A 15,231-nucleotide genomic window follows, 5' to 3' on the forward strand; every position below is an offset into this window, starting at 1 on the left:
ACTTTTCGTTCTCCAAACTTAGAGTGCAGTGTGCAGTGTTCACTCAGCTCTGCTCTGTAAAATTAAGTGTTGTGTATATTTTTATATCTCTGTAAATATTAGCATCAGAGGTGATTGCACACCCTTCATCAGGAAGCCTGCGTGATAGTTATGATTTCTTTCCAGATGCATGTGATGTATAAAACTCCTAATTGAAATAAATAAATGTTTGTGTTTTCAACTTCTTTCTAAATATATTTATGTATTCAAAATTGTTGCAATATTATTAGATGTGTGGTTTAGTTCTGCTGACAGAACTACCTGTAAATAGCAGCGGGACTGTATGTATGTACTCAGCAGGCAGTATGGAGGCAAGCTGGAAAACTGATCTAAAAAGCACATAAACTGCATTTCTGTTCCTGTCTGAAACAGTAGTGAGTGTGCTGGGGGGGCTTTGTTTTGTAACCCAGTCAGGATTTGAAGTTGAGAACATAGCAAGTATGGGGGGATGTAACCACTGAGTTCATTATAGTGCTGTTCAACCTCTGAACAACAAGGTATGCTCTGTTGCATATAAAGCTGAACCCATACTTTGTTCAGCTTCTTAAACTTGGTAAATCTGAGGTACGCTGTGCCAATGTATGAGCTGCCCTACCCACCCTCTTACATAAAATGACTATTTTGTCACAAGCTTCTACACACATATACTCTTCAGCTCCATGTAACTGTACTGCAGCACAGTCAAGGAAGGTTCAGCTGACATTACTACTTTGGAAACATTTTATTACTCAGAAAACCTACTTCTTCCTCTACTGCAGTGTGTATAAAGCAAAGCAGCTGGAAAATGAAGCCAGCCAGGAATCTTCCTTCACTTAGGCAAGTTTAAGTTACAGAAGCTTCACAGGATTTTAGTGTTTTCTTTGAGGCTTTATTTGTTTATTCTCTTGTACCTGGGTCTGAGAAGATGCATAAGGACTGAGGACTTCTTAATGTCCTCCTTTATACTGTTAAAGGTAGTTGGTACTCTGTCTTTTGTTTCTTTCTTTTAGTAATGTGATAAAGGTGTGAGTGACATCCTATAACCAAACAGACATTGCTCCGTGAGAATTGTTGTACTGTATCACAGAAGAACTGTAAGTTTGGAGGATATTTATTTATGAAACCCTCATACAGAGAGATTCAGCCTTTTTAAAACAAGAGGATCTTCTGTATCTTGACATTCTCGGTAAGTCTCCATCTCGTACAGAAAAGCTTCAATGATTTTACAAAATTCTGAAATCCAGTGAGCACCTGCGTGTCAGTAGAATAAATGGAATCGAAAACCTCCTGGAAATCTGGAAAAAGCTGGAGACTCCTTTGTACAATTTGAAGATGATCTGTTTGGAATTAGTGTAACACTGCAAATAGGGCTGTGTCACCAAAATATAGAAAGTGGCAGTTTTCCTCAGCCTAGATTTTACACTGCTATTGGTCTCAGATGTTACACAGCACAGGTTTAAGCTCCAAAAAATGAAGTGTTCTAAAACTTGAGCCTTCTTCTCCATCAGTATTTGATTTGAATATGCATTTCTAGGGGCCAGTTACAAAAGATGCTCAGATTCAACATTTAGTCATCCAAGAAAAAGTAGTTTCCACTCTTCTTTTGTTCCACATCCTTGGGAAGAGAAAAAAGGTCAGTGTTACTAAAAGTCTTTGGCAGATTTGAACACAGCTGAAATTAAAACAGTTAGCTCAGTTCCTTCATTTTCCAGCACAGCAAGACTTGCACACCAGCACTCATTCTGTTCCTTATTTTAAATCCCAGGTTTACATGAAACAGTCATGGCTTCATCACTGTAAAGGTGCTTCTTACCTTGATTGAATTGAGTTTGTTTATTCTTGGTCTGTAGTTGTTAGGATCCCGTCTGAAAGTGATTTCAAGTTGAGATAAAAACTTATTCATTCCAGCCAAGAGAGTCTGAGGACTGTTAAGAGAGGTGAATGTTAGAGATGGCGCATTATTTCCAGCTAAATTATCAGCTGTTCCACACCTGTACTGACTGCTATGCCAGACAACAGAGAGCTTTGATTTCTAGCCTGAGCTCATTTAGGTCCAGTAACACAGCTGGGAGCAGGTACTGGACAGAGCAGGATGTGCAATGTTTTTGGTTAAGCGATGTCTAAAGAAGTTATAACTTTCACATATTTCAGCAGTATCTCTGCATGTCACTAGAAGCCTCCACCTTGCTACCTCTGCATTCTTCTTACTTGATAAATATAATTCTGTGTGAGTTGGCACATAAGGCATTTATATATTGAAAAAAAAATGCATCAAAAAGGCATCACGTAACACTGAGAAGCAGACATGCAATTAGGTGGGTTTTTTTCTTAATTCAGCCAAACATGGCCATCACAAACAAGCTAGCTAGCACACACAGAGACAGATGTGCTTACTGCAGCTAGCTCCTGTTAACTACTTCCTAATTACAGTGCTCTACAACTGTGATTTCCAATATGGTTGTTGTTCAAAGTTTCCATAGTTTTTATGAAATTAATTATTTATTGGAACAAAAGTACAGAAATCCCAAAAAAACGGCTTTATACTTTATCATGTGCAAACCACAGATGCTATGTTGTTGTCAAGACTTGCACTTCCCCCAGTATAGGTGCCAAAACCAGCCCTAGGTCACAGTTTTCCTTTAATGCACCTGGAGGTTATATATATATATAATATATATAATATTATATGTATTATATTTTATATATATTATATATATTATTTTTATTATTTATTATATTTATATATTTATTATATTTATTTATATATATATTTATATATATTTATATACAATGCATTTTTGTTTTGTCATCTTGTGTACCAAATGTGCTTCTTACCTGTTTGCAACCGTGTTCTTGGAAGGAACACCATCAAAAACAATCACCCGATCAGCAAGATACGTAGCCATGATAAAGTCATGTTCTACCACAAAAGCTGTTTTTTTAGCATGGAGAATGAAACTGGAATAGAATTGAGAGAGATCTGAATTGAAATTTACTGTAGAACTACTGAAAATGTGAAGCATTTTTTCCCACTGCCTTCACTTTACCGTTTCATGACTCTAGCAGCCATCAGACGTTGTTCGGAGTCCAAATATGCTGAAGGTTCATCAATTAGGTAGACATCTGCAGGCTTACCAAGACAAAGCGCTAACGCAACGCGCTGCAACTCACCACCAGACAATGTCTGAACCTAGTAAGGGGAGGAGAGAAAAGTGAGCCACATTTCTTCTGTAATGCTTAAAAATCACAGTATTCTCTCAGGACGTTAATACCTCTTGGTCAATGATGTTTTCTATTTGAAGAGGTTTCATTACGTCAGTTACAAACTGGGGATGGGTATAGGCGTCTCTTATCTTCTCGTGCAGTAGCTGACGAACACTTCCCTATCAAAAGAAAAATTCTGTCACTCAGTTTTACATCTCCTATAAGAAAATAATTAAAAACAAAATGCTCTTTTAATTCTATTCTGGGCGTTGACAAATTCTACCTGTATACTAAGAACACGCTTTTTGCAGTGAGCACAATACTTAATAAGTTAAGAGTTAAACATACCGTGGATTTAGGACTGATCTTCTGTGGCTTGTAGCTGACATTTAGAATTGGGACCTCACCTACAAAAAGATAAAGTTGATCATGAAAACGAGAGCTGTTCGCATATCTTCAACACAGTTTCAACTGATGTATTCAGCCATACCTCCTTCATCAGGTGTGAGTCTTCCTGCAAGCATTCGGATAAACGTAGTTTTGCCAGTTCCTAAAACAAGATACAAGTTACTAAAAAAGCCTCAAGTATATCTAAGTTGGACTTCTAGTAAAGTCAGTGGTACAACAAAATAAAGACTGGGTTGATTGGTTTCCAAATCAAAAAGACATTTAAAGCTACAGCAGTCTAGATGTATGGCTAAGCTTGCCAGCTCAATAATGATCCTGCCTATTTGAGTTCTTAAAATGGAATAGCAAATAAAATAATGGTATTCTTCACATTCAGTAACTTCAAGCTCCCACTATTTATACAGCAAGCTCATGGTGCAACATCTTCAGTAGGAAATGAGCATTCGGCTTGACCTAAGAGCATTCATTTAGCAGCCTGGCCCCCTGAATCCAGAAAGGCTTTAGGGACAAAGGGTTGTTGGGATCATTTCTAACAAGAATTCCACTTACCATTTTCCCCTAACATCACCATGATTTCAGAATCCGTAAACTCTCCAGCTACGATGGATAGTTCAAATTCTCCCATCTTTTTCTTCATTCCTGGATATTTGTACATACACATCTTTTTAACCTCTTCTTCATTAGCTGTTTCAGCCACTTTGAATACCAGAGATGCATCTCGAAACCTCAGGTTTTCAGTAGGAACATAGCCATCTAAAAAGATGTTTATGCCTAACAAGAGAGAAAAGGAATTAAAAATGCCTAACAAACAAAGTGAACTTCTGTATTGAATAGCAATTTTTTTAGTTGCCAAAATGTTACATAACAGCAAGAACAAACATTCACATTATGAACTCCCAGCGTTTTCTTTGATATTTCTTCTTCCACAGAATTTTTTGTAGGCTTAAAAAGTAAGGTATGGCAAGAATTACCTTCTCTGACGCTGAAAGGCATAGTGACAACACCGTAAGCGCTTGGCACGCCATACAGGCAGCAGATAAAGTCAGAGAGATAATCTAACACGCTCAGATCATGCTCTACAACAATAATGTACCTGAAAAATACAGTCAGAGAGAGTTTTATACTTCAGCCCCGAACACACTTACATCATCTTGCATACACATAAGCTATCTATATTTTCACGTACTTATGTTACAAAATGCTCCCCAACACTGAAATATTAACTACAGAAACTACAGGATGTTTCCAATGTGTGAAAGAATAAGATATTAATGGCTTGGAATATTTTAAACCTCCATTAATGTCCCATACTGAGAAGTCTGCACTTTGAGGGAGATGGACTGACTTCTTTTTATTAAACCTCTGTACAGTTGACTATTACGGACTAGAAGAACATCTCAAAGTTACTTACCTGTCAGGGTTTATTAGGGATCGAATAGTAATGGCAGCTTTCAAGCGCTGCTTGACATCTAGATAGCTCGAAGGTTCATCAAACATGAAGCTAACCCCAAAAGAAAGAATAACATCTTAGAGAAGGAAAGCTTTTGACATATTCTAATGTAGAACTGGCATTTCAACCACTAAACATACAGAAATAAAAATTTACCATTACTTGTATTGAGGGAGAGTAAATATGAAACTTATTTACTGGCACTCGCCTTCAATCTTTGGTTAGTATAACATGAAACTGTTAAAGCTCTCAAAAAGTTACGTTCCAAGAAGTCACCCATCAGTGAGGAATCCCATGCACTCAGTTCTGAGTCATCTTATATTTAAGAGGAAGTACAAATCCACAAGTTATAGGAGACTGAAAGAAAGACATCATCTCCCCAAAGGACAAACCAAAATAACAATGAAATAAAAGACAATAATGAAAATGCAGTCTTATAATCTTGCTTTCTTGATCCAAGGAGTCAAGTAACAGCACAGACTAGAGATAGCCTAGATTTCCTGGTTGCAATACAGAGAAGAGGGAAACAAGTTCCCAAAAATGGGGAAGGATCTCATTTCTGTCCACTTGCAACTCAAAGATGATGAAGTGAGGCACACTGACAAACAGCTGCCTCTCCAGAACTAGGTATTTCTGGCCAGACAAAAACAAAACAAAAACCACACTGCACGTGAAAGAAAAATAGATCCAAGCTGCCAGATTGGCCAAAGCGTAAAAAATCAGTCTTTTGATCAAATGTTTCTTGCAGTACATATGCATTCAAGGACCACACTCTGAGACAGGTTAGTAGAAGCAATGTGTAACAGAAGTAAATTAAACATACATATCAGCCTTCTGAATGCAAACAACTGCACAAGCAAATCTCTGAAGCTCTCCTCCTGAAAGGTCCTCAACATTTCTTTCTTTCAGATGGGTTAAGTCTGCAAATAAGAGTCTAATTTTAGATATGTTACACCAAACAATTCATACGCTTATTACCTATGTAAACATGTACAATCACAGCGGACATCCTACACAGAGGAAAAAAACAGAGAGAAGCAAAGTAAGTTTATACAGAATCATCATAACGCTGTTCAGAGGAGTCACAGCAAGTTACAACTTCCCTGCAACATTAACTGATTAATTTGTATGGCTGCTTCCTAACAGGCATAAAGATCACATTCCTGTTTGCTTTTCTACCATCTATTTACTGAAGATTTCTGGCTCTAAGAAGAAAGTAGAGTGTTTTTAAAATCCTTTCTTGTGAGACTTTATTGAAAAGCTCTTAGATGCAGGACAGTCCAGTCCTCCAAACATTACAATGAATGGGTAAAGCCAGTTGTTTTCTTTTCACAGACCACACTTCTGGTGGTACAACTTGCCCACCTTCACTACCCAGGTCTACCAAGAAGAATCTTGATCTTAGTTTTGCAACACCTAAATTAGCACCTCGGTTTAGTTGGCAACTGAATTTAAAACATGTACAAAAATTACTGAGGCTGGACTACGCAGATGTCCTGAGAATAATGTCATTAATAAGAAATCAGTATATTACTCCCAATGGAATTACTCACACACAGCTTTCTCCACAAGAATTTTTACATGCCCGCATAGTATTTTTCACATGCGATACTTCTCACCATAGGAGATGCTGAGATTTTGATTGAGTTCTAAGTAAGCAAGAACAGCAGATGGTAACTGGAATTTTTCCAGTTTTAAAATAAACATCTTCTGCCATGAAAGAGAAACTGCATTTGATTCTGTTAATTAGAATGTACCATTAGTTTCCCTTTGACACTCAAGTATTATTGGCACTGATTCAGGTAGTACTTACAGCGAGACATAAGCTTTCTACCAAAGTACCTTTACATTTTAGATATTTATTTTTTATAAAGATGATAGAATTTAAATCATCACATTTTTTTTCCAGTAAACACTGATTTTGCAAAATGACTTACCAAGCTGCTGACATACAACAGTTTGTGTCTTGGTTTCATCCTTTCTATCCAGAATTGATCCCACCGTTCCCTAAGAGATAAGCAGTACAGATTACCTAACAATGCTACACCACGATTAATTATTGCAGACAGTAGCGAGTTTTTCATCTTAACAAAAATAAAAAGAAGCATATCAAGAGAAGCTCCTAATTTTCCATTAACTAATACAATTCTTACCTTTGCGGCTTTAGGGATCTGGTCCACATACTGAGGCTTAATGATGGCCTTTAGATCATCTTCCAGGATCTTGGTGAAGTAATTTTGTAATTCAGAACCTCGGAAATAAGTCAAAATTTCTTGCCAGTCCGGTGGATCCTGTGACAGAATTAAAGGCCACGTTTACTTAAAACATTTCTGATGGGGGTATTTTAGGGTATTTTATGATTTTAAAATGCCAACTAACACAGCAAATTGAATATGCTTGCAAGATGGAAAGAAACAAAACCTGGATAAAAGCTAGTCCCGAAATTGTTTTGTTGCCTCTACAGAGTTGCTGTTAAGAACAACACAAACCAATTGCAAAATGCAGCGGAGTTGAGACTCATAACGGTGCACTGCCAGTAGCTCTTGCAAGAAAAGCACCTCACAGTTTGCACCTGGACAGTTAAGACACCGTGTGAGTAAAACTACGTCACAGGACAAAATGACGGTGTGGATTACTGTAAATGAATGTATTAGCTACCTGACGCTGCTAACCCAAAGGAAAGGGGCTAGACTGATAACATCAGCTCGCACAGAAGACGCAATAAAAACTGATCACCTTCCTCTGCTTGCAGACAACACTTCCAAGGAAGAGGAAAAAGGAAAAACCAAGAGAAACGCAGCACCTCAGATAATAAACAGAACAAAACTATTCAGAGCAATCACCCAAGGGAAAAAACTCAACCTGTACAGTCTAATTTTGCACAGCATTACTACTTTCAATAATGCCAAATTAATTATTTTGATGGTTAACACAGTGCAGAGTAACATGACTGTACTTCCAAACCAAGCAAATACACGCAGAGGAAATGCTCCCTAAATTTTAGAGCAGAAGCAGCAAAAAAGGATTGAATTCATACCACGTTTCTGTGGTCATAATGATTTGGCTCTTCACAGGAAAGTCTGGCTTTGGAAACATGACAATTCAACTAAGTACTTTCAAAAGAGTAAAAAGTTTTGCTGTTTCTGCAATACTACCACCTGAAACAAGAAGTCCACAAAGTAATATAAACCAAACTTAAATAAGGATGCAAGATACAGCTGGGAAGTTAGTACTTCTTTGTTGTTTTAAGTGGCAGCCATAAAATGGATAATTAAAATGATATTCTTTCAGATAAAGAAACATACGAATAGAGGTTCAATATACATCACAAGGTGATGTAAACGTGGGAAGGTGATAACTGAAATACTATGGGATAAGAAGAGTCACAGCAGTGATTGCCTTTTCTATAAGACCATTTTTTTGGTGCACTGTTAGTTAAATTATCTTCCTGGCTGGCCGCTTGCGGACAGCAGACTGTCCAAATGCCTACAGGATTTGGCAACATGAAGAAACTAAGGATTTGCAGAGCATAGTATTGAAGCGTACAGCTGGAAACATCTTCAACAACAACTAATGATAACCACATTTTTTGTTATAAGAAATCTTCAAAAGAATCAAAGAAAAAAAACAAAAACCTAAAGATGACACGGTGCAGTAATAAACATCCTTCTACTCTCGTTTCTGGGCAGAGTTGGATCCTTTCGCTGTAAAGAGTTTAGCACTACTGTCCTTCCAAATTCTACCACATCCCTATTGAGGAACATTAGCTGAAATTGTATAACCGCAGCTATCTATAATGCCAGCTCTATGTTATTGCAGATACATACATCATATTTTCCAAGATTTGGCTTCTGCTTTCCTGCTAGAATTTTCAAGGCAGTTGATTTTCCAATACCATTGGTTCCAACCAGACCCAGGACTTCACCTGGACGAGGGATAGGCAACCTGCATGCGACATCAATAACTCTGGGTTACATTGATTTAATGCTGACACACACAGAGATTTAGAAGCGAAGTAAATGTTACAACCTGTTTTCAGACCTGCTGATTATTTAAACCTACACTGTTAATCTGACAATACATGATGCAGCAAAAATTAAGAACAGCCTGGTTGCTAATTGGCAAGATTTGTTCTGTAAAACAAGCACGTACATCAAATTTCACTACAGTACTTTTAAATAAGAAAACCAGTCATTAGCACTCAAAAACGAAGCTACTGAGCCAATAACCGTGAACAGCTGGACATGAACTCCTAGTTTAGTCTAACTGAATCTGGAAAAGTTTTGTCCTTTCCACTGATCTGGAAAACAAAATACCTGTGAAGTTTGAAGGCGTTGGCACAGTATCTGTGTGTTGTTTCTTTCTCCAGGTTGCTCGGTAGGTTAACAATTGACAAGGCTCCAAAAGGACATTTCTGTGATGTAAACATATTTCTGTATTATATTACTTGTGCACACCAACACTTTACTGACAGAATTCTTATTTTTGGTACTGCATGCTTCAATACTTTTTCCTCAAAAAAGAACTTTCACAACAAGAAGAATGGCTACATTGTACCAGTTAAAGATTGCTTTTGCTTATTAGTAAAATACACCAAACCATTTGCGGGCTATGTGAATGACTTTAATTCAGCAGTTTAATGACTGGAGTTTACAGACTGTTATATTACAGTCAGGAGTTGGACTCAGTGATCCCTGTCAGTCCCTTCCGACTTGGGATATTCTGTGAAAAAACTACTTCACTGTCATTTATTTGGACAACTTTCTCCAAAGAAAGGCTTTTCAAATTAAAGCAGCAATGCAGACTGTCAGTCAATGTCAAAGTCAAACAGGGTATATGCCATAGCTCTCTAACAAAAGCATTTTTTATTGTTTGGCTTCTACCAAAACAACCCAGCAAGACACACAACAGCAACAAAAGGGAAAAAAACCCACAGAAAACCCAACTACCAGAAACATAAATAAACCACCACCAAAACCAGCCAGTCAACCAGCCGAACCCCCAACCACCCCAAAACGAAGTTATAAACAAAACGATACAACCTACATCCCCAGTTCAGTGACCTATCAGAGTACGTTCCTTAATTTTAACAATAACAGTTAACAAGGTCTGATTATTCAGGGAACCAAAATTACTTTGTGAAGTTACTGCCTGCATAGTAATACAGTGTAATATTAGCATAATAATATTATCACTTCATAGAAAGCAGATAAACTTTTACCTTGATGCAAATCCCACAACCAATACAAAGTGTTTCAGAGATCCATGCTATTTTGCTCTGTGATGTGACTTCTATGCAAAGTTTTCCTGGTGATAAAGAATAACATTCATTCAAGAAAGTTTCTGACATATCCTACTTCTTGCTTGTACTACTAAATTCCAAAGAACATGTAGTCAAATATCAGGAAGAAATCCTTCATGGTGAGGATGGTAAGGCACTGGACGAGGTTGCCCTGAGAAGCTGTGGATGACCCATCTCTGGAAGTGCTCAAAGCCAGGCTGGAAGGGGCCCTGGACAACCACATCTAGCAAGAGGTGTCCCTGCTCATGGAAAGGGTTGGAAGTGAATGATCTCTAAGATCCCTTCCAACCCAAGCGAGTCAGTGACATGATCCTGCCAAGAGCCACAGCAGCTTCAAATCATCCAAAGGCCTCAAAAACTGCATGAATTGCTCACACTTTCAATGATGAACGTTCAACTTTTACAGTCTTTATAAAGCAAAGTAAGAACAAAAAGGCGAACACCCCAGCTCATTCTCACAGAACTTCAAACTTCTCAGAGTGCTTAAATACTTTGTTAAGATACATCTCTTACCCATTCGAACCACAGGACAACTCTTCTTGCATTCCTGACGGCATTTCTTTGGCTTACACTTGTCATGGTTGACAATAGCAATTCTTGTCAATTTGTCTGCCATAATGCACGGTTTATGGTTACAGCATTCACCAATTAGGAGGGCAATCTGTCTTCCAGATCTTAAGGAAAGAAAACAAAAGCCAGACAGAACATAATAATTACTGACAGCGCAGTGCAGACAGTACGTATCTGAAGTTCTTACTAGCAGGATTCAGAGAGGAAAAAAGCAAAGTATATTTTTTTCACCACCTTTAAAAACAGACAGCAATCAGGGCAAATACACTCAGATGCAAGTGGAAAGAATGTGGATGTAATGGCTTCATTTTAATACTTAAAATTACTATTCCTCTCCAATTTCTTGATTGTAAAATAAAACTGCAATTATATCTGAGAATGCATTTACTTCCTAGAAAAGGATATAACAGTAAGAACTAAATATCCTGTGCTTTCTGTGTCAGCAGCTTGAAGGACTCCTGAAATAATTCTAACTTCCACACAACCTGCACACAGATTTCCTTCCAAGAAAAGGACTTCAATACTTCTTATGAAAAGAACTGTCCTCTATTGGATGTCCAGCACATCTTTGACCCACCAAACTAAAGCTTTGCAGGCTATTTACTACTTTTATATAGTGAAAAGTTAAGAGTTTCAGCCTCCTAAAGAAAGCAAGAATAAAATAGGTGCATGGCACATTTTTAACCCTGTATATAACTTCTCTGTGAGCTTCAGTTAGAAAGAATCCTACAGATACTGTTAATATGAAAGAACGGAAGAGACTGGCACCTTGCACAGAGCAGAGATAAGAGATTAAGATGTTACTGAATCTTTAAGTCCATTATTACCACCAATATTTTTGGTGCTTCCTTTCAGAAGTGGTAGCCTTATTCCTGTTTTGAATTCCCAAAGTATTTTAATGACTAAAGATATTCACATCAGATACAAATGAGTGCGATCGTTTAGTCACGCCTCCAACCTTCTTGTGGCTGTTGCTTATTTCAATGTCTCTATTTTTTCTTTAATATTTTAAGAGCCAAAAAGTAAATCTTAATGACATCACTTATGCTATTAACAACTGCATGGTTAAAAAATACTTATAAAGCTCACTCCGTCGTCTAGTGGCTGATACGTACAGTGGTAGACATGGAACAAAGGGTTTGCAAATTTGACTTTATTACATTTCTCTTGCATAAAAAAACAAGAAACATGAAGTTGATTACTAAAAACTCTACGGATGTTTGACAATTTTCTAGGCGACTGAGACAATGGAGACCACACTGCCTACCTTCTGGGCAGGGCTTTCCTCACTAGTCACCTTATCTCTAACCACACATACGAGCTATTTCTATAGGTTATAAGAGCAAGCTCCAACAGACAAAGCACTGTAGTTCAGGAGCTGGCTTTCCCTGCCCAACCTCCCTAACCTGTGGTAGAGGTTTGAGTCTGAGCAATACAGATTAGCAGGTCAGACAGACTCACTTCACTTTCCACCTTTCCAGTCTGCTGCTTAGCTTAAATTTAGCAACAAAGGAGGAGAAAGGAGTGAGTCCCTATAAAGGACGACTCCAAAATGGCTTCAAACACTTAGTTTATGCCATTTACTTCAACAAGTTTTCCACCTAATTTTTCACACAGAGGGTGGTGAAGCACTGGAACAGGTTGCCCAAGGAGGCTGTGGATGCCCCATCCCTGCAGGCATTCAAGGCCAGGCTGGATGTGGCTCTGGGCAGCCTGGTCTGGTGGTTGGCGACCCTGCACACGGCAGGGGGTTGAAACTACATGATCATTGTGGTCCTTTTCAACCCCGGCCATTCTATGATTCTAATCTTGGTGGGAAAATTACACTGAAGTCTAAACAGCCCATCCATTGTTGAATCAGACTTTGGTTCTTCCAACAGCCTGACAATTCTTTTTCTTCTAATGCCACGATATGTGACAATAACCACCTGTAGTGAAGAGTTTTGAATTGTCTCAAAGTCAGAAACGTAAACGCACCAAGCCTTTAAAGAGTACTGGGGTGGGAGGGAGAAATACAACTACAAAGCCAGTATGGCAATGTAGGATCAGGCATGCCTGCTCCCATCTACATGATGGAGTACTATTCAAAACTCTCCAGAGATTTCAGAATGTAATATCTGTCACTTCCACAACATCTCCAGAACTGTCCTGATGTCTACAATGATTGCTACCCACTGGAGAGAAAAATGACAATTCTACTCAAACTGATAGTTTAGAGCAGATTAAATAAGTGTCCAAAACCAGACTGAACTCAAGTTACACATTCATATGCCACTACCTCAGCAGTATTTAGTTCAATGCATCAAACGGGACTGTCTGATTTCAAGGTGCAAGCAGTGAACTCTGAAACAAAAGTCAGCAATGAATACAGAGTGCATACGGTAGAGTGTAGCACAGCATTCATTGCTAGGTATGGTCAGCAGGAGGCACTTAAGTTCAGATCTGTATTTCTGCTTTCCCAATTGAGAACAGAACTGAACTGAAGACAGAGCACAAAGACATTCATCTCCTAGTAACTATAGAGTGGTATGTTATTTTGGATCAGTAATTTTTGCCAAACTATGGACTGAAGATGCAGGTGAAAGAATGAGGAAGAGTAACAAGGACTAACAAAAAAAGCTTTCAACACCTTGCCAGTATCATTTATTGAAGCCACGTGCTGCTCACTAAGTCCAGTTTTGTTACATACCACAAATGTATCTAAAACTAAGACACAGAAAATGTTATCACAAGCTTTTCAAGTCAATGTTCCTATGCTCTTTGATACACACCATTATTTATTTCTTCTGTCCCAGGCATTACTCATAATAGAGCTATCATGCTAGAATGACAGAACGATTTGTAATTGCTTTGAATTACACAAAACATACAAGCACTAATAAAAGTTACAAATGAAGACAGAAAGATAACTACAGCTGATTCAATTAAATGCTACAAAGGAGAGATCTGTGCTCAGAATTGGGTCATACTTCAGCTACTTTGCAGAAAAAAACCACAGTTAATATTTACATGAAATTATATTGCATCGCATGTAAACTAAACGCGGTGGAAAGAAATGAGGATGAGCAGCATTCACACTTTCCCTTGGAAGTAACGAGCCTCAAGAATTCTTTCTTGACTCGCTGCTAATGGACCACGTTCAGTGTCTCCACAAGAAGACAAACAAAGTACACGTACATGTACAAAGTAGCAAATTAAAAATAAAGAGTCTGCATATGTGGGATCACTGTGTTTGCTAGTGTGAAAGCAGAAGCAGTCCTAAATGGCACAAGTACCAACAAGGTATGCTATTACAAACCAGCCTATGCTTCAGGTTTTGACATTTTAGAAATGGAGATGACACCGTCCAAGAGGTTTAATAAGCCTCAAGCCTAATGACTGCACTTCATGCATCACACTGCTCACAAGGCACGGCATGAATATGAAAATAAATGCAACGTGAACATGAAAAGCATATGGTCAAATGCACTGACGCAGCACAACGAGTGGGTGTGCTCAGCTGATGCTGAACTGTGCTCATTATCTCTCCATCTTTAATATTTTCCTTCAGCACGAAGCAAAAGGCATAAACCCCGAAAGTGCAATCAGCACGTGGGAAAATTACAGAAGGGATTTATTTATTAGCACGGCAGAGAGCAAGTGCTGCTGCGGCCATGGAGAAATGACCTTCTTTTGATTTTTAGAACTCATATTGCGAAGAGCAGCCAAACCCTTTTACCTTGTCAAGATGGCAATCGAGTTATTGTGACTTTAATGGAGTCTCGATCTCTCTGCCGCGTAAGCAAGCAGTTGTACGCCGCCTCAACTTCCCGACGTTAAGGCAAAGCCCGGCTGTCTCCCCCGGCAGCGTCAGCCCCCGCCGGGCAGCCCTCCCTCCTCCCACCGGACGGCTTTTCCGGCCCGGCTCAGCTCTCCCTCGGGCGCGCTCCCTCGGAGGGCGGCTGAAACGCGGCGAGAGGCCCGACCCGCTATCGCGGCCGGACGGGGAGCCGCGGCGCCACGGGAAGGGGCTGCGGCCGGGCCCAGTTCCGAAAGCCGGGCCATCGGCAAGGGGAGGGGGCCGAGCCGCTTCCCCGAACTCCGCATAGAGGCGCCGACCCGCCCTCCCGCCTCTCCTCGTCTCGCTTACCGAGAAACGGGGGCCCGCTTCCGGACCGAGCCGAGAGGCCGCCGCAGCCGCCAAGCGCGGTCCGGCACAACGTGCTCCCGCCGCCACCCGGCCAAGATGGCCGCCTCCCCCGCAGGGCGGGGCCTGCGCCGCGCACCATAGAGAGAAGAG

At 39.4% G+C, this 15,231-nt stretch overlaps 1 protein-coding gene across 1 annotated transcript; it reads right to left on the bottom strand.

The window, feature by feature from the left end:
* Positions 1-1,496: 1,496 nt before the first annotated feature.
* ABCE1 (ATP binding cassette subfamily E member 1) lies at positions 1,497-15,231 on the bottom strand. Its single transcript, XM_072336756.1, has 18 exons — positions 15,082-15,231; positions 10,896-11,056; positions 10,302-10,387; positions 9,397-9,494; positions 8,908-9,025; positions 7,234-7,371; positions 7,018-7,087; positions 5,904-6,000; positions 5,042-5,131; positions 4,602-4,723; positions 4,180-4,401; positions 3,713-3,772; positions 3,571-3,629; positions 3,291-3,401; positions 3,066-3,208; positions 2,854-2,976; positions 1,832-1,943; positions 1,497-1,633 (listed from the first exon to the last, which is right to left on the bottom strand). The coding sequence occupies exons 2-18, from the start codon at positions 10,996-10,998 to the stop codon at positions 1,586-1,588; spliced, it is 1,800 nt and encodes a 599-aa protein (XP_072192857.1). The 5' UTR covers positions 10,999-11,056; positions 15,082-15,231; the 3' UTR covers positions 1,497-1,585.

The sequence above is a fragment of the Excalfactoria chinensis genome, chromosome 4, assembly GCF_039878825.1.
Source record: "Excalfactoria chinensis isolate bCotChi1 chromosome 4, bCotChi1.hap2, whole genome shotgun sequence".
NCBI lineage: Eukaryota > Metazoa > Chordata > Aves > Galliformes > Phasianidae > Excalfactoria > Excalfactoria chinensis.

Coding starts and splice junctions, on each gene's coding strand:
- ABCE1 (XM_072336756.1), bottom strand. CDS start 10,998: ATGGCAGACAAATTGACAAGAATTGCTATTGTCAACCATGACAAGTGT. Junction 7,372..8,907: donor CAAATCTTGGAAAATATGAT/GTATGTATCTGC, acceptor ATTCTGTCACAG/GATCCACCGGACTGGCAAGA. Junction 4,724..5,041: donor TCCCTAATAAACCCTGACAG/GTAAGTAACTTT, acceptor TGTATTTTTCAG/GTACATTATTGTTGTAGAGC.